At 38.1% G+C, this 23,524-nt stretch overlaps 1 protein-coding gene across 3 annotated transcripts in view; it reads left to right on the top strand.

Moving 5' to 3' along the window:
• EPM2A (EPM2A, laforin glucan phosphatase) overlaps positions 1-23,524 on the top strand; it is a 41,068-nt gene that overhangs the window by 5,679 nt on the left and 11,865 nt on the right. For 2 of the 3 annotated variants that reach the window (XM_027888205.1, XM_027888207.1), the window contains exon 2: positions 9,864-10,038. In XM_027888205.1, coding sequence (XP_027744006.1) covers positions 9,864-10,038 — 175 coding nt within the window. Of the gene's footprint in view, positions 1-3,195; positions 6,212-9,863; positions 10,039-23,524 lie in introns of those variants that run through there. The other variant, XM_027888206.1, reaches the window with a different exon arrangement.

Below are 23,524 nucleotides of genomic sequence, written 5' to 3'. Positions count from 1 at the left end.
AGGAGGGACAGGCACTGATCTCTGTGGTGACTGGTCACAGAACCTGAATGGCCTGAAGTTGTGTCAGGGGTGGTTCAGGTTAGATATTAGAGGAATACAGCCACGTAGAGAGTGGTTGGGCAGTGGAACAGGCTCCCCAGGGAAGTGATCGCAGCACCAAGCCTTCCAGAAATCAAGAAGCATTTGGACAATACTCTCAGGCACATGGTGTGACTCTTGGGGATGGTCCTGTGCAGGGCCAGGAGCTGGACTGGATGATCCTTGTGGGTCCTTTCCAACTTGGCATATTTTGTGATTCTGTGACTTATGGAGTAATAAATATTTTGATAATATTGTAATGAGTGAAAGTATCAGAAGTAAATTCTAATCATAGATTTCAATGGTTGAGCCCTTGTTTGGTTCAAAGTATCAGTGATAGGTGAGCAAATAAAGATTTAATTTTTAAAATGGTAGTTTGTTGAAACTTAAAGCAATCTCACTGCTTGACCTCAACTCTGTGGAACAAACGAGGTGTAATTTCTTAATTTAAAGGAGGAAATTCTTTTAAGAGTATATGGGAAGATAATATCTAATTGCCCTTTGCATTGGAGAGATTGTAACAGAATGAAAAATATTTGGGGCTAAGCCATAGCTGGATAAAGCAAAATAAAAATTTCCTGAGGGCATTCTAAAAAGTACAGTTGGATATAAGGTTTTTTTTCTGTAACTGAGATACATCTTTTTTTTTCCCCCAAAGCTAATTACAGATCCCCAAAATAGGTAGCAGTTCTATTATTAAAAAAATAAAAAATCAACCAAACAAAAAAAACCCCAAACCCCTTAAGAGTAGCATTTCTTCATACCTTTTAATACAGGTATTTCATGTAGTGTTGTTCCCACTGGGTGGTGCTATTTTCCTTATGTATAGCCAGTGCCTTGAAGTTTCATCAGTATTTAGTGTAATTTCTGTTCCACTTCTGAAAATAATTTGGGGTTTTACTTGTTTCCCCCATCACAGTCTTGTTCTGAAGTAGGTGGTGACTATGAAGGAACACAAAGCACAATTGGATGTTGATAGTTGAATGATTGCGCATCATAGGTATTTTGTTCCTGCGAGGCTGTTGCTTTCTGGACGATGCTAGATGCCTCAACACCTTTCAGATGTGAGGAAACTTAATGGGTAAAAGTGAATAACTTTGAAATCTACTGCCCAGTACCTCTGTAAGGAATGGAAAGAAACTTCTATTTACAAAGTGCAATAGCTCCTGGTGTTTTGTTCTTCAGCCCCCTCAAGACATATAGTTAGCAAGCATGATTGCAATTAAATGGTGGCAAGTTTCTTATTACTTTCTGTGTGTCTGCATTAACCGGCCTATATTAAGTAAATATAGAGATCAATAAAACAACAGAGAGTTGCCCATGAAACTGCAAAATCAGAAGAGTAAAAATAGATATGTATACTTGAATTCCTCTGGATTTGGCAGGTATGTGTCTCTTCCTACCCACAAAGATAATCAGGGTCCAGTTCTGACTGCTGTGAGAGCCTTATTAAAGCATTTGTGTTTATAATGGCAAAGTTACAATAAATGCATTGTTTATGCAAATACTTTATTTACCATTTTCCCCATTACTCACTTCCAAGTGACAGCAGCATGCAATAGAGGTCAAGAATTTATTTTAAATGGCAAGAAGCATTGAAAAGTGGCAATAACTGGGATGATACTTTGGTTAAGATATTGCCATGGTTACTATTTTGATGTAGCTTGTTTGCTGCCTGTACTTCATTTCTCTCTTCTGGTATGGTAGAAAGTAGCAATCAGTGATAGACAGTACAATGCCATGGAGAGTTTTCAAAGCAGTTGGAAAGACTGTATTATACATATTGTTGCTCTCAGCCATTATTCTATCATCTGTATTTCCTTTAGTCTTCTTTCCACCATCTGTTAGAGAAGAACCTCTTCTTTACATAAGGTGAATTTCCTGTTAGTTTCTTTTCTCTGACTTAATCTACATCATTAGATTGGGCATTTGGTTAAAAACTCTTAATATGGTAGAAGTTCCCACTGAGAAACACCTGTGCCTAAGCAGACCTAGAGAGAGAAACAAAGCATATGTTTTTGAAAGTCCTCTTTGAAAATTTTTATTTTCTTACATCTAATTTAAAAAAAAAAAAAAAAAAGAAGACCTTGTTGATTAACAGCATGAAGTGCTGAGAAGGGCTTTCTTGTAAACTGTTTAGTTCTAATTCTGGCATAATTAAAAATCATAAAAATAATTCTCTTAGGGGTATACTAATAGACTAAAAAATTTCAAATTCAGCCTGGATTTTAAGAGAATTAAAACTTATTCCTTTGGTTATATACATATCAGCTCTACCAAATGAGAATTTGAAAGTTGTTTAAAGTTTGGTAAAAAATAAACATGGGGTGTGATACAAATGGTTTTCTGCTTTCTGAGTACCTATTTTGGCCTGACAAATGCAAGGAAACACTTCTGGAAATCAAGCTAGTCATGAAGGAGTTCCTGAATGAGGTCTGACAAACTAACAATGTTGTCTTATATTAGTATTAGGTATTTAAGTGTACAATATAAGTATAAATATACAATAAATTCATCTACTGTTTACTAAAGGGAAGCTTATTGGCAGCAGAAAAAGTAGCCTAATAATCAGAGGAAATATTTATTAAGCATACAAGTAAGGTTAGGTACATGCCATACAGAATTGGTGCTATTTGTCAGAGGTATAAAAATAAAGGGCAACTACTCAGGGGCTTTGCTGAGACTTGAGGAAGGTTGGACTCCAGAGCCTGTGGCAGACTCAAACTGGCAAAATACTTGACCTCACTCAGTTCAATCAAGGGGAATTCAGCCTTCCCTACCTCTGTTTTTATCAATCAATAGCAATTCAGCCTTTGCGGGACTGAGACAGATCCATCAGAGATTGAATTTTGTTCAGACAGGCAGCAGGGAGACTTTAGTGACAGAATCTGGTGTAAAGGGTAAGTAAATTTGAATATTGTGAGTGTACTGAAGGAAGTTCAGTTAGAGTGATGTGTGATAACGACACCATGCAGTAGCACATTCAGATAACTGAGAATTGTGTCCAAAATAGGGCTTCAGGCTTTTCTTCATTGTAATGTTGGTATGAAAGGTAAGGAAGCTAGCAAAAACTTAATCTTTTAAATGCTTTATTTTGGAGGGTTTTTTTTGTATGTTTCCTTTACTGCCTGTTGCTTTATTCCTGTTTTTAAAAAGGAAATTTTAATTCCTCCATTCTTCTCTGTTTCTCTGCCACCAGAGTGTTGATAGTGCTTATAATATTAAACTCTCCCAGGAGAATTTATAGGCATGAACTTAAGATACTCGTTTACCTTGTTAAAGAACCCCATCTAATATAGCAAGTGGAATTACTTAAAATATTTAAGCATAGTTTACATTTTGAATTGGCATGTAAACTGTGCTAGTTCATGTACCATTTATGACAAAGATTATAGGAGTTAGTCTTTGCTCTTACTGATTTGTGAGTAGGTGATCTGAAAATTGTGTAGGTGTTTGTGTTTGAGTTGGTTAGTTGCCATTGAACCTAACGTGTGTATTTAAGAAGCCCTGTAGTTTTTTAAAGGTATCAGTGAATGAAGAAACTCACATTGCTGGGGTTTGGAGGTTTGGAAGTCTTACACCTGTGTTTTAGGGTCTGGCTAAGGCAGGGGTGAGACACACAGCACCTTTATGTCTGCTGTTGTGCCTTGGAGTTCCTACATACCTTCTCTTACACAGCAGAGAACAGAAAAAAGACCCTGCTTTTCCAGCAAGGTGTGCAATAAGCCGGGAGCTGGAAGAGAGTGGCTGAGCAGTGCCTTTGCTGCAAACAGCTCTGCAGAGGCAGTTGGAGAGGCAATCTTATTATTTTCATTCATTTGTTCATTACTCTTAATGGTGATGAGAAATTTCATTGAGTCAGATTTTGCTTTTTATCTTTTAAGATCAAGCTGGTATACTCTGACTGTTTTGTGCATTTTGTGTGCAGTTCCCTTCTGTGTCAAGAAGAGTCAGTGCTGTTGGCAGACTGTTAGATTATACTTTTTTCATCTCTGCAGTACAGCTGTAATAGAATAGTAACTGCAGTTTTTTTCTTTGCATTGTTATTGTACATCATCAGATCAAATTTCAGAACATCTAGTCACTGCTTACCTTTTTCCAGTCCTATATCTGTAGACATCTTATATGACTATATCTTTATCTGTTTTTCACACAATCAATGAAGTTGGAAGGGACCACAATGGGTCACCTGGTCCGACCTCCCCGATCAAGCAGGCTCAAAACCAGTGTTTTCCTTTGTGTTCTTCTGGTCTCTGTCTTTAGCTGTTGCCATTTATCAGTTATATGGACATCTTTGGTTTTATTCTTTTGTTTATTTGTTTGCACAGCCACCTCTTATGCCATTTGAATGGCATTCATATGCATTGAACAAGGAGCCATAAATGCAGTCATGCAGATTTTGAAAGAGCCCTCTGTGAGGCTTGTGCTCCAAATGGGGCTAATTGGTTGCTTCACTCTCCATCATTTCCCTACATCAATGGATTCTGCTGCACAACCATCTGCAGTAGAGAGCAAAAAGTGGGTTTCAAAAGCAATGAAAAACTTTATAATTTAATGCCTAGAAACTTGTTATGTTTTTCTTTCAGATAAGCATTTTCGCTCTGAAGAATCACAAAGATGGATTTTAAATAAAAAAAATATGGACCTTATCGAAGGAAAAAAAGTGCTATCCGATCAGTTAAACTAGAACATGTATCTGTTAATAAACTCTTGCAAAATTCTTTTGTTCTTTAATTAGGAAAGCCAATATGATCAATTAAGAGGAGGATTACCACTGTTCAAATATTTGACTTACCCTTTTTTATGGTTGAATTTTACGTGTTTTTAAATAATTGTGTATTTGCCTCCCAACAATAAATAATTAAACCTATGTTTTGCTACTTGGAACAATATGAATAAAACAGGATGAAGAAAAATACTGATATAGAAATGGGTTTATCTGTAAGAAGATGTATTTGCTGTTGTGTAGGGCCCCTACTCACAGGACATTTGTGCTCTTTTTTGCAAAGATGAGCAGGTGAGTGGAACACATTTCATTTTCTTGGCTTTACTATTGGCTCTAGGAATAGAAAAGTTGAAATGTTCTTAAAATTTCCCCAAATCTTTTAGGCTGCACAATGTTTTCTTAACTATATTTAAAAAAACAAACAAACAAACAAAAATCCAAATGCTTGTTTATTTCCTATTAAAAGTACCTGGAAGCCTACCCAATTGTCTGGTATTATGTGCTGGGAGCATCATGTGTGTTCTGAGACTAGAGTTCTTGTCTTGCAAACACTGGTGAGGAGACACACAGGTGCTGTGCCTGAGCAGAGTGTTTAAATGGGAATCGTGATGAATTCTCACTGTGGAGACTGGTGGGGTCATGGGGGATTTATTCAAAATATGTTCAAGTCTTTGTACAAAGGTTGAGTAAGCTTAGGGAAACTAGTAGAGGGGGCAGATGTGTCGGACTTCTTGGATAAGTCACTTAGAAAATCCAGAGAAAATTGCAGATAAAGCAGATAATGGACCTGTGGGGTAGGATAAACTTTAAGTGTATTAAAAAGTTGGTGTGTGTATGACCAGCTTCAGACACAACCAGCCATGTTAAGAATCTGTACAGGCACTTTTGTCTACCGTACCCACTGTTTTTTCTCTCTGGTGCCTGAGCAGAAGATAAGAAATTAGAAAGGGCAGGAACATGTTTCTGAGGCATTGAGAAGAGTCAGATTGGGCTGACCTTGGTCCCACTGCCTTCATCACACATACAGTTTCCCCCCAAGCTAACCAACCACACCAACAGCCCTGGAGTGGAGAGCAAGAGAGGAAGTGGTGGTTTTCGATCTGTAGTGCTGTTTGTTGCTGCCTGGAGCTAACACCTTCTACCTGATTTGCTGTACTGGGCTTGGGAAAGTCCCCATGTTCCAGGAATTCACATCCAGAACAGACTTCGCTTGGCCTACTGTGTTGAGGGAGGGGAGAATAAGTGTCTTAGTATGCCACATATTTATCCTGCCTCATGTTCTTGGCATGAGCTCTTCTGATGCCTGTGAGAAGTCTTGGGCTGCCTCTTCTGAGCCTGAGTATGATGGAATCATGTATGTGACAGAATACCCAGAGGGGATGTAAGGAGTCTGCTCCATCGGCAGAGGTAAAGGGGCTAAGATGAGAATAAAGAATGTTTTTTGTGGACGTACCTCACACCATGAGGTGATGCACCTTGCTTCAGGCAGAGAAAACTCGTGAGAAGATATTTAGGAAGGCACGGGTGGAAAAGGAAGAACTGAGGGTGATCCAGCTAATCATTTCTGCTCCCGGTCTGTGCCTATTTTCCTAGATGTATACATTCTGCAAATATAAACCAAAACATTTAAGTGATGCTTATTCTTTTGTGTTTAAAACACAGCTTATGATCAGTTACCTTGAACAAGAGCTGATTTAATTGGCTGACTTTTATTTTTGTATTAAATGACTCTGGAAGATAAAAGTTGAGAGAATTCAATCTTCAGTCTATTATAGCAGCTCTAAATTATTGATGAGCTCTACAGTAATCTTCAAAACTTGTCACCTGCCTCTGTTTCTGGAACTGTTTCCCTGCATTGTTGTTCTGTGGCATCCAAAATACTATGGTCTTCCTGTGACAAATTGTGCTAGCAGAAGCATGATGTGAGCTGATACAACATTTTTTCTTTTTTTGAAACTTATTTATTAAATGCATCTTGTGAAGCAAACTGTGGTGAGAAGCACTAGTGTAATCATGTGGGTATTACCTGGGTAGTGAGATCCTCGTCATTTTGTGCTAATTGCCTATTTTCATAACTCTTTTAAGAAGTATAGAGAATTCAGCTTCCTGAACACATTCTACTGTGATCATACTGTTCCCTAAATTAGTCTTTCTTGACGATGGTAGCACACTCTCCTTCCTATCTGAAATTATATCACATGTTGATATAATTGATATTGTTGAATATGTGTTCATATATGTTCTGTTGCACAGACATCTTATTTCAGTAAGAAGGTTGTTAATTCATAGATCAGTATACAATGTAAGGAGTAGTAAAGAGCTAGACAATTCTCATGAAATGTGCTATGAATGCAAGTTGTTACTGTTTATCTGATTATTAAAGGCAAAACAGAAACATACCTTTTGAGATTTCTGTTTGACATTAGGCCACAGTGGGAAGCTGAGGTTGAGTGGTGCAGAGATAAATGATGATTACAGAAGAAAGCTTTTCAGAATGAGATATGACAAAAGCTGTTTGAGGGAACAAATAAAACAAGTGTCTCACAGCAATTTACTCTTGTCCTCACTTCCATATGCGCCTGTAGGCTTTTTAAGGGAATTGATGATGGTGAAGATGATAAGGTTACAAAGCAAGGAGGTTATGGCTGTTCAAGAAATCAGATCATAGAGAAGAAAGGCAAAAAAAGAAACAAGAATAAAAGCTGGAGAAGGAGGAGAAGGAGGATGGACAGTAAAACTGGCAGACTGCAGTGGTAAGCATGTGGTGGGGCAATTGAGATTGCGAAGACGAGTGAAGGTTTGTTGTCTGGTAGGACTGACTAGCAGCACCTTGAGAAAAGGAATACTTAAGCAGGAGGGAGAGACCATAGATTGTGCTTGCAAAAATTCATGCAGAAACCCTGGTGCAAGAGGAGCAACAGCAGTGAGCAATGGAAGGGGAAGTATGTGAGGGAGCCAGAGTGGGTACAACGGCACTTGTGTAGGATGAAAAACGGAGCTGGGAGTAGCATAAAAGCCAGAGATCAAAACTGGGTCAGCCAGAGATCAAAACTTACGGTGCAGTGAGGTCTGGCGGCTCCCAGGGGACTTGGATTGTCAACCAGGGACACCAGGGCAGCCCCAAGCCTGAGCATCGGGCACCTCCCTCAGGACAGGGCTGAGGCTGGGACAGGACATGGGCCTGAGAGTGGGTGGGGGTCAAGATCAAACACAGCCTTGAGATGCAGGGAAGAGCCACGGTGATGTGCATCTCTGCAGACAGTTGTCAGAAAGTAAAATGGGGAAGGCAAGATGTGGTACTTGTGGTTGTATTTTTCTGAATACACGAAGTCGGTTAAATGTCATAATCATCCATAGATTTTGTTACACTGTTGTATTTGTTGATGTATACTGCTGTCTTAACATATTGTTTAAAAGTGGTAAGAATATGTAAGCAATTAAAAATGTGAGATAAAAATATAGTAGTAATATTCATAGCTTCTTTAGCTAGGTACTGATCTTCCTCACCTTATTTATAGAAAACAATGTGATGAATAATGGTTCAGCTTTTATTTTTCTTTTTGATAAATAATAATATTTCTCAATTATGATAAAACGTGCTGCATATCATCTGGAAAAAAGGAGATGGTTTGAGCTTTAGTATTAAGTGTTAGTGTTACTCTCTAATCGATGCATTAATACATGTCCCCAAATGCTCTTGCTCTAGCAAATTTCCCTAAATGTGATGCTTGGAAGCTGGTCATGCATTTACATGCAATGTGAAATTGAAGGTAATCCTGTGGGCATAATTTTACTCAGAAATGTTTTAACATCATTAATAATGTATATGTGTAACAGGCTTAAGCAAGCCATAGACTGGGTCACTTCTGATCTGCACAATAATTATTCCTGCATGCAATTAGTATTACAATAAGTGTGTAAGAATGGGGCAGGAGAGTATACATATAATATATTTTTAGAGGCTAAATAATCTTTTGATTGATGACACGATCCAGTTCAATTTAACTTGCTTACTCTGGCTTGGTGTAAAAAATTGGTTTTTTGACTAAAGCTCATGCTATTTCTCTAAGAGAAGAAGAAGGGGTAATGAGTATTAGTGGAAAACTACAAGAAAAAATTTGTACTTTAAACAAGGCTGTTTTAGGTAATTGTGATCATTCACCATTGCAGATGTGACCATTTCTCTAAGGGTCACTTTAGCAACTTTTAGTGTGTATGAACAGACTCTGAAAGTGAGATTTGCTTATGAAGACAACAGATTGTTTATCAGTCAGCAAACATAAAAGTAGGGTTTAATGAGCTTCTAGACTAAGCATCCATATGTATCTGGTCTGTGACAGGGCGTCTGAAAAGCCTTTGCTGGCCAGGCAACTGTGAATGAGGTGGAGGAGGGCCACCCTTCTCTGCTCCCTGAAACAAATCTTCATCTCTAAGTTGTTGTCTGCCGCCGCCTTTGGGATTGGATGCCTTTCTACATTGATGTTTTTCCTCTAGAATCCTTAAGCTGGTAACAAGTCCCATGTTACCAGTCCTACTTCTGTTTCTGGTTTCACCTTTCTGACCTTGCGCAACCATCCTCTGAACTTTCCCTGAGGTCTTTCCCATATCTTTCCCACTCAGCAGAAGTCAGCCTTAGGCCAGATGAGACTGCTGTGGCATGTCAGAGCTAGACCTTGGGCCACAGCAAGATCGACCCCCAGAGGGAGGTCACACAGTAAGAACATTAAATGCTGAGGTCACATATTATCCAACATCAAATGAGGAAGTTAAATTAAATTAATTATTCCTGAAATTGAAGTGTTTGGGAGCCTTATGCGCTTTTAAAAGGTTTTTTTGTTTTCTTAATTTGCAAAAAACTCGTGTTAATGCTGAACATTAGCTTTGTGGCTGTGCTTCTGTTACCCTTATTTCAGGTGTTAATAATATGCTATGAGAAATGCAGTTTGAAGAGGCAGCAAACGTGACTCCTGGCTTTAAATGCTCAGTTCAAACCTCCCAGCAAATCATTTGGAAGTTTATCCAGATACACAGTCTGCAATTGTCCTTTCTTCTCTTTTAGGTAATGGGCCCCATCATGATCGAAGTTGTGTTTACAACCAGAGCAACATAGTAGATGGAGTTTATTGCCTCCCAATAGCACACTGGATTGAAGTCTCTGGACATACTGATGAGATGAAACATACAACTGACTTCTATTTTAATATTGCAGGACATCAAGCTATCCATTACTCCAGGTAAAAGATAAGTGCAGAGTTTGGCTGGTGTCAAATATTCGAACAGAAAATCTGAACTGGCATGTCAGAAAACTGCATTTGAATATTTGTTTGTATGTAAGTAACAGTAAAATTTAAGAAAGATTCAGCAGCTCTTTGCAATTAAATGTCACTTTTGTTAATAAAAAGGAGAGATTCTGAGTTCAAGGATACCTGCCCCCTGTACAGGTGTGTTTAGTTGCATCATATCTGAAAACATTTTGTGGTAATTTATGGATAGTAATTTTCAAATGCTTGTCTATATACACATGTCAAATTGCATGTATGTTATGTGTTTTGTTTGGGATTATTTTAGTGAAGAAGTTCTGGGAAACAAAAAGAATAAATTCCAGCACCAGGAATTTAGTTGTAGCAGCAGCTGCAATTAGTGACAGCCTGCGTAGATAACTTCTGCTTCTGGTCATGTATTTAACAAAATACTAAAACTTAGACAAGTCTTAAATTGTTTATACTTCCATAGTGTTCACCTGAGTCCACTGTCTCTGTGGTGAAGCATCCTGACTTGAATTAGGAGACATAAATCTCAAAGAAGGCACTCACCCTTTAGGGCTGCAGATGAAGCACAAGCCGTATTTAGAGCCACAGCCTTAGCACTGGTGGTTAACAGAGTACTGAGGAATTTTGGAGCCTTTGTAACCTTTTTCCCCATCTCCACTCAATAGATATGGCAGCAAGTTTGTGGATTGATAATGGTTGTGTAAATGCTGGCTGCCTTAATACGTCGCATACAGCTGGTGTTGATTACAGAGCAGTTAGTAATCCCAAAGGGATGTGTATTTTTTTACGAAACCAAACTGCCTCATACATTTGTTAGGTCTTAGCATCGATTTGTGTGAATTTCTCCAGGCCACTGTTTGAGCTACAGCAACCTCACCATCTTGTCTTCTCTTTGAACTCTTTGTCTCCACAATCTCACAGGGTAGGAAGTAGAATTGTCTTTTTCTCATTAGAATTGCAGTGTGTGAGGGACAGACTTATTTCTCTTGTATCTTATGGAATATCATGGATTCACAAACACTGTCAGGCATATGTAAATATTTGTGTGACTTGTTACCTTTTCCATGAGACCCCCTCGAATTATATAATTCACCTGACAGACTAAAGTGTTATCTGGGTCTTAAGCATCTGTTTCCAACATCCTATCAGAGAAAAATCTTGTTTATTCCAAAGCACAGACTTGTCAATCCCAAATAATCTTTGTTTGTCAAGGAAATTTTTTGAGAAAGAACAACTGTCAGAAAGTGAATATCTAAGTCCCAAAGGCTAACTTATCATTCCTTCCAGAGGCAGCAGTGATCCATTTGTTGCTGCCTTATCTGAATGACTATGTATTTCAAAAATTAGGTTAAAAGCTGCAAATTCTTCTAAAGAATATTTGAAGAAAATTTTCTGAGCTGTTTAGTCTTTTCCAGATGAGGAGCTCCTCCTCCATTCCCCTCTCATACACAAATACCTTCATTGAAAAATACTTCTATATGTTCATCTTAGTAATTCTTATCTAATTTCTTTAAGCTATATTAAGTAAGCATACCCTGTAACAGTCTTGTTGCGTAATTACTTTTAATACTTTGAAGATATGCAACCATAAATGTCTTTTTTAATATCTTTATTTTGTAATAGATTTATTGATTCAGAGGAGTACTACGAAGACGATTGTAATCAAAAAAAAAGGAAAAAATATCATCTACATACCCCCTCTGCCCTCCCACCCCAGCCCCAAGCAACAAAAAACCCAAACAGAAGCAAAAAGCCAGTCCCTCTGCCTGTAGAGTTAACAGCTCAGAGGATAATTAGATCATTGTTTTCTAGCTCAGATCACTTTTTTTTCACACTGTAGTGAAGGCAGCAGTACTGCGAGCAGCTTTATGACCAAAAATTCTGAGCGCTGTCACTGGTTGTAGGATCTTTACAGAGTGGTGGAGGCTGAAGTGATTTATCAAAGAAAACTTTTGATGTGAGCCCCTCCTCTACATTGCTTCACTTAATAGTATTGCCATATGTGAATTAGCTGGAGAGAAAAGTTTTTCTCTGTCAAAGGGGCCTCTCACATGACCCCTGGGACTGATTTTACTTCTCTGCCTAATCACCACAATTAGAAACAGTTGCACTGAGTTTTGCTGCCACCTTGCTGCTTCATAAAACATGAGCTTCTACTTTAAATGGGCTGCAACAGGATGAGAAGTGTGCTTCTGACTGGTACCAAAAATAGTTTTGAATCATGCTGAGGCTGATTACAGTGCTTTGAAGAATCAGATTTTTCTTATTTGATACAGATGTATAATAAGTCAGTGAATTTACATTTAAACTTATATTTAGAGAACTCACTTTGTGTTGGTCATTGAGATAGGAGAGTATATGGTGTGGCTTTTAAGCATAGTAGGAGATGAATTAATTTTTTGTAAGTGTGAAATGGAATTTTCCTACAGCTTAAAAGTCATGACTGATACCTCTATGGTGTTAGTATTCACTTATTTTGGACATTTAATGACAGATATATCCAAAATTGGATTCAGAAAAAAAGATAGCATTCAGTTTTTCTTTTGTGTTAGATATTACTGCAATAAGGTGCCTTCAAATTGCAGGAGAGTTTGCCTAGGACACAGTAGTTTTCCAAAGTACATTAGAGTTATTGTAATCTTTTCTGGGAGAAGATGACTTCAGAAAACTTGTAATTCTGGGGCACGTTATCTCTGTTTCAGTTCCATCTGTGAAAGGTGGAAATTCCTAATTCGTAGATGTTATATACCTTATTATTAACATAAAAGCCTCTGTGATTCTCGGAAGAAAGGCTCTGCATAAGAACAGGAGAGGAAGTGACACCTGACATTCCAAAACACTTCAATAATACGTTGGAGACAGTGATTGTTGATGGCAGAATTAGGTGCTATGGAAATTAATATCTCCAATAGGGAAAGCCTTCTACTTACAGTTTTCTATTTTCAGATTAATTTTAGATATTTGCTTTTTGTGAATCATATTTCTCAAATCCGAGGAAGAAAAATTATTTTTACGTGCTCTGCATATAAAATGCAGCTAAACTGGATTCTGTAAGTGAGTGATTGGGTTCCTGTAACTGGATATAATCCAAGAAATTATGAAGCGGGCAAATGTATTAGTATCATCAGTGTTTATGTCCCTAATTTTTTTCCCCTAAGACAAAACAAAGCTAAAGGTAAAAGAAAATTGACTCTCATGCCTGGAAATGCTGTTTTTGTTTCTTGATGGTTGCAAATGAAATTTAATTTGTGATATAGTCTTTACAAATGCTTTGTGGCTTGTTGGTAGGATGAGTTTCCTTCAAAACTGCTGTAGTAATGGAGGTTGTAACCTAAGCTAAATGTTAAGTGGGAATGGTCAGGAGCATCACATAAAATGTGTGGTCCTGATTTGTACTAAGTGTTAAAGTAGATAGGTGAGTGAATGAAGAATGATCCAGGGCAAAATGCAGATCCTTCTTATTTACCTTTTGAAGGCACTAGAACAGTATTCTGCTGATAGAGCACAGAGCATCTTTAATTGGGGTGGAAGACAAGAATCTGGTTGAGTATAGTTGGTTCAGTATGAAATCAGAATTATCTTTGAATTGTGCAACTGAAAAAAATACAAGCAACAGTGCTTCTATTTATTTTTATTCTTTAATTTTTCTTCCTACTGGTTTTAATTAATTCAAAAAATAAAATATCCTTCTGTTTTAAATGTAATTTTGAAATATTTTTTTTTATTACTGAATTATAAAAAAGGCTTTAAAGTGTAAACTGTCACAAAAAAACCCTGGAGTGCTGTGACCTATGCTACTGTAACAGAAAGCTGCACTGCTATTTTATGCCTGCATTATGAATTAAGAGAAGAGGTGATGATGTCTGCAGAGATTACCATAATTAACATTAAAAGCTGAGAGCTAGCTGTCCCCTGTGCCTAAAGAATGCTTGTGATATTAGAGAAAAGACTAAGAAATAATGAGCTCTAGAACAAAAGTTGTCGATTTTATTCTAGTAAAATGATTCTGATCAAAAAGACTTAACATCAATAGGAGTTCAGCCTTTGATTTCAGTACTTGGGGCTCTAACTGTAAAGTTATCTGGCCATATTATACATTAAATAATGAAAATATTCTAAGGCACATTTTGTGATATGTTTATCCCATGAACTAGGATATCTGACTACTCTTTGAATATTTTTTTTATTATACTGAGTTATAGACTGAAATTAGTCTAAATTAGAGCCATTTTTTACTTACCAATGGGAAACACCTTTTATAGAATAGCTTAAAGGTTAATTCTATTTTTTGTTTCTTGTATATCTTCATTTTTTTCTACATCACCCTCAACTACAGCTGTGAAACGCTTTTACTGGTCTCTGCTTTGAAGAAAATGGGTTTCAAATTAGTGTAAAAAGTGACATTTAACCAATTTTCTATTTAAGTTATTGAAAATTAAGAAGGAGTGTGAAGAAATAGGAGCAAGAGTGAGAAGACAAATTATGAGGCTAGAATTTGATCAGTTTTTAAAGTCTTTATTTGTTTCCATTAATTTAATTTGGGTGACCTCTATATTGGGCAACAAATGCCTTTTTCTTCCACATTTGTTGCCTGTGCAAACAAGAAGTTTCTCATTTCATGAAATCCCCACACTGTACGCTCCATAACAATGGCTAAAAACTTGAAAACTGATTTGATTTTGCATGGGCAGGATGTCATCTGCCTTTGGGATAGCCTAAGCCAGGCTGTTGGCAATTTAGATACAAATCTTAATCCTGTGAACAGAAAGAGAGTTAGGACGTGCCAGCTGTGCAGTCACAAGCTATGATGCCTGTCAAATACTGTGGATGAACTAGATGGTGGAAACTCACTTTTCAGTCATTTTGTTTTTCTGAGTATTAGCAAATAGCTGTTGCCTGCGCAGCTCCAGCTTTCTTTCTGTGACCTACCATTTGAGCACTCAAAAGGAGCTTGAAATGGGAAATCCTGGATGTTACTCATTAATTTCTAATTGTGTTTCTTGCAAGTGCCATAGTAGCGAGCAACACCTGGCTTTAGAACGGGTGATGTAAATTTTACCAGAAGAAAAAAGAGCTTTTAGATTAAAGATTTTTGTATGACTTTCATCAGTGTGTGAATTCCCAGTATTGCTTTCACCTACAGTGACCGGCCTATTAAACCTGATGAATGGCTATTAGCCAGCAGGCTGCCAGGATTGTTGTCTACCGCAGTGGCTGAGGGATACAAAATATTGTCTAGACTTTCAGATGACACTGTTGAAGTAATGTCTGATGAATAGTACATTACGGATGTGAATATGATAAAATTGTGGGAAGGAATGATTTTGGCAGCAAACAGGTCTGAAGACTAGCAAACTTGTGAACTATTAATGTTTTTGTGTCAGTGATTTTTCAAATGTCAGGCATCATTAATATTCATCTTTTCTGAGTGTTTACCCTTCTTTCTATAAAGATACAATGTATATTGCCAGCATTATTGATAACTTAATAATTTTGAACAGTTCCTGTATATAGTCTAAATAGCATAAAATTTTATAAATTATTTAGTGTGGTATTTTATATTGCTTTAGGTTATTAGAACAAGTAGAATAATTATTAATAGCACAATAAGGCCACATCACACTAATGTGTGGATTTCACTTTTGATGAAAACTAGTGTATTTCTAATGAAACACAGAATATTTTCATGGTTCAGAAATCACTGAATCCTCTAAAGTAACCAAAGAATCATAGAATAGTTTGGGTTGGAAGGGACGCTAAAAATCATCTAGTTCCAACACACCTGCCATGGGCAGGGACACTTTCCACTAGGCCAGGTTTTTCAGAGCTATATCAACTTGGGCCTTGAACACTGCCAGGGTTGGGGCATCCACAGCTTCTCTGGGCAACCTGTTTCAGTGCCTCACCACCCTCACAGTCAGGAATTTCTTCCTAATATCTAGTTTAAACCTACTCTTTTTCAGTTTGAAGCCATTACACATTGTCCTATCATTACATGCCCACTACATCCCTCTTGTGGGCTCCCTTCAGGTACTGGAAGGCTGCAACTAGGTCTCCTTGGAGACCTCTTCAGGCTTCTTCCGCCTCTCTCTCCCTGTCTTCATAGGAGAGGGGCTTGATCCTCAGGTTATCTTTGTGGCCCTCCTCTGGATCTGTTTCAGTAGGTCTATGTCCTTCTTATATTGGAGTCCCCAGAGCTGGATTCAGCACTCCAGGTGGGGTCTCACAAGAGCAGAAAAGAGGGTGACAGGGACAGACTCACCTCCCCAGCATGCTGGCCACCCTGCTTTTGATGCAGCCCAGGATACAAGTGGCTTTCTGGGTTGCAAGCTCATTGCTGGCTCATGTCCAGTCTCTTGTCCACCAGCGCCCACAAGTCCTTCTCAGCAGCCTGTATGGACACTGAGGGTTGCCCCAAACCAGGGTAGCACCTTCCACCTGGTCTTTTTAAACTTCATGACGTTCCCATGGGCCTACTCTTGAGCTTTTCCGGGTTGCTCTGAATGGCATCCCATCCTTCAAGTGTGCCAACAGCACCACTCAGCTTGTGCCATCTGCAAGTTTACTGAAGGTGCACTCGATCCCTTCATAATGCCTAGCACTGATCTGTACTAGAAAGAAATGGCTTCCACAGCACCTTCATTACATTTTGTTTGCCTTCTTTTGCTTAACTGTGTTACACTCCTCATGAAGGAGACCAGAGTTGCAAAGTTCTTTCCATTCCTTATCCCTGCCAAGAAAGAGAAAGGAAATCTTTTTGATGTTACACATCTGAAAAAGTTGTTTTCTTCTTAGTCACATTCTGAACCATATTGAGAAGTAATGTCAAGGACCTTCAAACTGCCCTGTGGCTCAGATGAGGAGGAACCAGTTAGCTTCTCTGGTGCTAAGGAAGTGGTATGAGTATACTTCCTGAGAGTATTGCTAGAAACCCTGAGCACTAATGTCCCTGAAGCAAAAGAGAGCTTTTCAAGCAACAAAGCTCTTCATGTACTTTTGTTTCAGAAGTTAATATAATTTTGTCTGTGACAAAATGGATCTGGATTTATGGACTGGAATTTATGCAGGGCCACCGTGGGGCTGCTTGGCAGCAGGAGGAGGAACGGGACCACAACGGGAGTCCAGGGACTTGTAATACCCCATCAGCACAAGGCAGTGATTGCTAGATGTGCCCCTCCTCTGGAAACCAAATTATTTTTATGTATAAATGATACATATAAAGTACATTGAGCATGGCTTCCTGTGGTTCTGGACAGCTCAGTGAATTGGGCAAATGTTAAAAACTTTCAAAAATTATTTAAAAAACCTAGTAGGATGTGCGTGGCTGAGCTGGGCCCAGTGCTGTGAGATGGCGGAGGTAGAGAAAGCTGCAAAGATTGGCTGCTGCTTTGTGTAAGCAACTTGCTTTTATTCACATGCCACAACCATGAGGCTTGCAAGACACTTTAGAAGAAAACCTGAAATAAGGTTCAACTCCACAGAACTTGTAATTTAACTGAGTAATTTCTAAACCCAACAAGTTAAAGGGGATCTTAGCATGCTGTGTGGTTAGTCTTGTGAGTTTTTTCTGGACTTTTTTTCTGTACCAATCTGTGATTCATATCTGGCTGTTAATGGGAAGATCAAGCCTTTCATCAGTTGGCTGGTAGTGGATAATTTAGTTAAAACCACTTACTCTTTAAAATCTTTTCATGTGCCTCTGCACAAAATCATTTCCTTACTTCTTAAGAAAAACTTACAATTCTCTGTCATTCTAGGAGAAAAAAACCAGAAGGAAGATTGGGAACCCTCCATCCAAAAACCTGGAGGAGTAAACATACTTCTGTTTTTCTCTGTGGGATATAACAGAAAAATGTTGATAGTGCAGTTAGTATGAATTTTATGTGGGGTATTACTATTAGGGAGCAGAAACTACTGTTGCTTCTAATTTCTCTGTGTGTTTTACTGTGTCTCCCTGTTGCTTGTCTGTATTTCTTCTGGAGGTTTTCAGCCCTTTTCCCTGCCTTTTCACTCTTTAACATTCAGGCTGTCAGTGAGGTAGTAAAGTTCTGTCTCCATTGGAAAGCAATTTGCTGGTGTTGCTGGCTGTGAATGAAATTGACTGAGATTGTGAAATCCTGGGCAATTTAGCTCACAGCTGGGATGACGAGGAAGGGGCAGCATCACTCACTGAAGATGATGTTCCAGTTGTCATGCAGATATTTATTTCCTCTTAGCTTTTACATGTATTTTTGTAGGTGCCCTGTAATTGCTGGCACTTCTTAATACAGTTTATCTAAAGATAGCAGAAGCTCTTTTTCAAAAGCAGAGATTGTGTACTCATTCTTATTGCTATAACCAGGAGCTAATAGCAATACCAGGAGGGAGCAAATTCAGACATGGGGTTGTTACCAGAAAAAACTTCACTAAGACACTTGCATAATTTACCCCTGGTGAACCTGTTGAACCAGGGTCATGTGTTTGTAGTGTAGTCCACTCTGCCTCCCCTTCCTGTGATTTTTCCAGGCATGGCTCCTAGGGCAAATTAGCCTAGCCAGTCTGAAGCTGACTCTTACAGAAAAAAACCGTCAGAATAAAAGAGTTCTCAGTCCCCAAATGTGAAAGGTGGCACCATCAGATGGTTTCTTGTCACCAGCTGGTTTGGTGTTTGCTTGGTCAGTGTATACTGTATTTCTGAAAGAAGTAGCTGTAAGTCAAAAAAATGTGACATAAAAAACTGCAAAGTTGTTTCAAATGAAATGTGGAAAGTGTTAAAGATATTTCGTTTAAAACAGCAGCAGGCTGAAGCTATTAAGTTATGAATTGTACCTTCATCTTCAATAATTTTTATAAGTGCTGAGAAATATAAATGCAAGTTTTCAAGCTTAAATGCTTTGGATATTTGCAAGATAATTCAAATAATGCACCTCCATATAAAAATATGGAGATTTCTATTTAAAGGATAAAAAATTATTTATTAGAAAGAAAACTTGAATATAGCTCTATTTCCTTTGGAGTGTGTCTCAGAAACATAAGTGTTTTATTTCCCGAGAGTAAACAGAGATTATCAAATTGCTGCTGTATTTTCCCATTTATAATTTTCTCTCTGCAAGAAAAAAAAAAACCAAACAAAACAACAAAGAAATGAACTGTGTTTGTCTTCCCAGGGAACTTATTAAGAGGCCAAAGTAAAATCTCTTGTTCCCTACTTTAATGCTTGTACTTTGAGAAATTTAATTTCAGGGAGTCAGGTACATAATCCCTGCTGTTACTCAGAAGTTTAATGTGTGTCCTCCTGTGAACTATGATAAAAATTGAGTCAAATGTCATAGACATTGCCAAGTTATAAGAAATATGGATTTCTTCTTTATTGGTTCAGTAGACATCATGGTTTGTAAGTTTAAATGAAATGGCTTATTTCTTTGATGTGAAAAACCTAGTAAGAGAATATATGATTTTAAGCATCGAGAAGAGGATAAAGGGGAAATATGTATTTCAGTTTTAATACAGAGACAAGAAAATGTAGAATATTTATAAAATCAATAATGAGATAGAAGCTTGTTTACTTTCTCCTGTCTCCTCACTCCTCTCCCTTCCCCTGTCCTCCCCTTCTGAAAGACCATCTGTGGGCCAGCAGCAAGACTCAGGGCTGGATGCTGGGCACTAGTATATATATGTCTGTGGGCTTGTAGAGCCCCTTTTTTGCCCCCCCCCCCCTTTTTTTATTTTTATTTTTTAAATTTTTTTAATTTAAACTAACTTCTCCAGAACTGCTTTTTAAAAACAATTTAGAACAGTTATAACTAGGGCCTTCATTTTCCGAAAGTGAAGATCTGATGAGAATGATATGCAGCTTCCCTAATAAAATAACTTCTTGAATGTTCCTTCTTTCTGCAGTCCAGCTGCCAGCTTGAAGGTTGGCTATGTGCAGGCCATTCCTAAACAGTATTAACTACCACTTTCACTGCAGAAGACTGAATTTCTTGGCTTCCTTGTAATACTGATAAGGTAAAATTAGGAAAGAGCTTCTCAAATGTATTTACACTCTCAGTAATAAGGCTATCTGGTATGTTTTACAAATTTACAAAGTCAAGCTTCAGCTGAGAATGTAAACACATTTAAATAAACTTTAGTAACAGTAGATCACTTTAATATATTTGTTCAAATGCTGGCAATTTCAGTTTCTAAGCAAGTGAAGTGATATTGCTAGGAAAAGAAGGACATCTGAAAAGAAAAACGTGGGGGCAGTTCGAAAAACTAATACTTGTCAGTGTTTGGGCTCCAATAAAACCTGTAGCATTGCTTGTTCATAAATTTAACTCTCATGACTTCTCTTCCCTTTTGTCATCCAAGACTTCAAGAGATTCCACTATACTTCGCAGTTTTGCACTAAAAAGGCATACACAGGTTGTTCTGGGGCCTCTCAATAGCTCCGTTACCATCCCAGCCTCAACTGGGCCTCAACAAAGACATTGGCAACTTATCCACCAAGGTTATTAATCTTATGTTTATAATCTACTAACCAAGTACATTAGCTAAAATGAAGCTTTCTGACAATTTTATTATGATAGCACTATACAAGTGTTGTTCCTTTGATTTGACTTTGTTGTGGAAACACATTATTTTAGACATTTGTGTATCTGACTGTGGTGATGCATGGATTTAGTTTTTCTGCATATTCCTAAGACGTTGTCCCCCAGCCTGTGGGCTCTAGAATATGTCTGTCTCTCTTTAAAATTCATAGAAATTAGCTGATGTGAATTTAGAAACTCTGGATAAATGACTGAAATAAACACAGATGCAGAGCTCATCAGGACTGTATTTGGATCGTACCAGAAGGGATGGATGTGCCTCTTCCTCTGACTGTTGCAGTTCTGAGGGGACTCCATTATTTTGTGTGTATGCATATGCTGCTGCCATGTGGATCACAAGGCCACTTTGCAATAAACTGTGCTTTGCAATTATGTAATTTTCATTAATATATGCTTGTTTCTGATGCATTGGAATGCATTTCCATTGGACCTGAAATGTTGCATTTGGAAAAGTAATTTTATCTTTTATTATTTTCACAGTCTAGATTTCTAAGCAGCTGCTAGAAGTTAAACTCTGAAAGATGTCAAAATATATTTTTACCAACGATTTTTGAAATTTCTCAGACACTAACCTAAAGTTCATCTGTAGCTGTGTAAGTCAATTTTGTTAAGATGCTTTAACTAACTTACAGGCGCCAGCAGTGGCATCATTCCCATTGCTAAGCAATAATGTTAGAAATTCTCATTCCTAATGCCAAGAGATTCATGGCTCATTGTGATCTGGCTGAGTTTAGCAGCCTGTTGTTCTTGCGTTTCCGGGTATTTGTTCTAATTCAAAACAAATGGGAATGTTGGCAATCTCACTGAGACATATGTAGGAAGTAACTGTTGGCAACCGTGGTTGCATGAGACAAGATTCTATAATTGGAGCATTTCAGCATTGATCCTCACAAGCCAATAGAGGAGCCCTTTTCAGGTTGTTCAGTACAAGCCTTGGAACCTGATTCTCTTCTCAATCTGTATTTTTGTAATTGGCACACTGTTGTCAGAGAATGTTTATACCAAAGAAAGAAAGAGTCATTCCCTACAAAGGCAAATCCTGCTTTCTACTCCTTCAAAATAAATAAACTGGAACTCTGTGCTACCATATTTTGACTACTTCTGGTGCCTGGGATAGACAGCACATTTAATGAAGACTGAGAAAGGGGATCTAATACTATTTGTAAAAGACATTCAGGAATTAGTACAAAGGAGGAAGAAGAATTATTGGAATTGAACCTGCCTTAAGATCAAATGGATATTAATTGCCTCTGAATGAATTTAGAGTGTAAATTAGAACAAGGTTTCTGTCATCAAAGGAATGATGTCTGAATTCTGGCATGACCTTTCTAATAGGGCAGGAAGGACAAGGAACCTAAATTATTTCAAGATGGAGCTTGATAAATTAATATAAGTAGTTATTCCAGAAATGGAAATTAAAGTTTATGATTATAATATCATAGATCATAGGCTCAGAGAGACTTCAGAAAGCATACAGTCCATTTCCTTGCCCCAACTCAATCTCAATTACATTTAAATCATTCCAGGTTTATCCAGCCTGATCTAAAATATGATCTCATCTAAGTGATGAGACTCAACAGGCCTGTTACTCTTCCATTCAATTACCTCACTATTCCTACCATTAAAAAGCTTTACTAATCTCAGTTTAAGTCTTTCTAGTGCAATTTAATTTCATTTCTTCTTGTTCTCTCCACAGCAGGCTTGAAGAACAAATTAGTATCCTGCCCCTTTATAGCCATTTCGTATATGCTTGGCAACTCCTGTTCGTTTTTTACCAGAATCACAGAGTGGTTGAGGCTGGAATATCTCTGTATGTTCATTCTGATGTTAACCCTTGGACCTTTAAGTCTTTTCTCTGAAAACTTGTCTTCTAGAACTCTGATTGTTCTGGCACTCTCTGCTAGAGTGCCAGATATCTGGGCTGTCCAGATGTTTCTCTTCCTTCATCCCATTTCTCCTAGTGATGGTCTCCTAATTTTTTGCATTGGGGGATGTGGTTTAGTTCCCAGTTCCTTAGTTATTTTCATGAAATAGCTTCCCTGCTGTGGTGGATTGACCTTGGCTTGACACCAGGTACCCACCAAGCCACTCTATTACTCCCCATTCCCAGCTGGGCAGGGGAGAGAAAATAAGATGGAAAATGACTTGTAGGTCGAGATAGAGCAGTTTACTGAAACAATAGCAAAAATTTATGCATGCACAAGCAGAGAGAAAAAAACGTGTTTATTCTCTACTTTCCATTAGCAAGCGATATTTGGTCACTTCCCGGGAAACAGGGCTTCAGCACATGTAGCAGTTGTGGAAGGCAAACACTATAAATAACAAATGCCCTCCCGCTCCATCCCCTTCCGCTCCCATTCCTCCTTTCTAGCTACCAATGCAAAGCATGGCACTGTGAGGGCTGCTAAGGGAAAATTAACTCCATCTCAGCCAGACCCAATACACCTGCTGTGACAAGGTATAGATGTTAGAAATGCTCTTGATCTCTGCAGCTGTCCTCATCTCATAAGGTTTTTGTGAGTTTCTTCTGATAAAGCTCTTGTGCTCCTTGTTAAAGGAACATTTGGAGTGGCTGTGGAAGGGAAAAATGGGCTATAAAGAAAAAACTTTGTAGTTCCATCTAGACTAAACTTCTCTTATGGGACTGACTCTAATTCTACTCACATGGATCCTTCTTATCTTGTATCCCTGGTGAATTCAAAGCTAGGACAATCCATAAAGCATACATAGCCTGTGGGCCTCTCCAGAATCAGAAGTCAAGTAGAAGGTTACAAATGAAGATAGCTCTGCTGAGCTTAGGCATTAGCACAGTTGCTCAGTGTCTCATACATGTCCGGGTAACACTGTGTTTCAGTTACAGGTTTGATTTTGTTCTTTCT

The sequence above is a fragment of the Empidonax traillii genome, unplaced genomic scaffold, assembly GCF_003031625.1.
Source record: "Empidonax traillii isolate 1590-97213 ecotype Southwest subspecies unplaced genomic scaffold, ASM303162v1 scaffold235:size1242204, whole genome shotgun sequence".
NCBI lineage: Eukaryota > Metazoa > Chordata > Aves > Passeriformes > Tyrannidae > Empidonax > Empidonax traillii.
The sequence above is the reverse complement of the archived record's forward strand: the minus strand, read 5'-3'. Positions and strand labels throughout refer to the sequence as shown.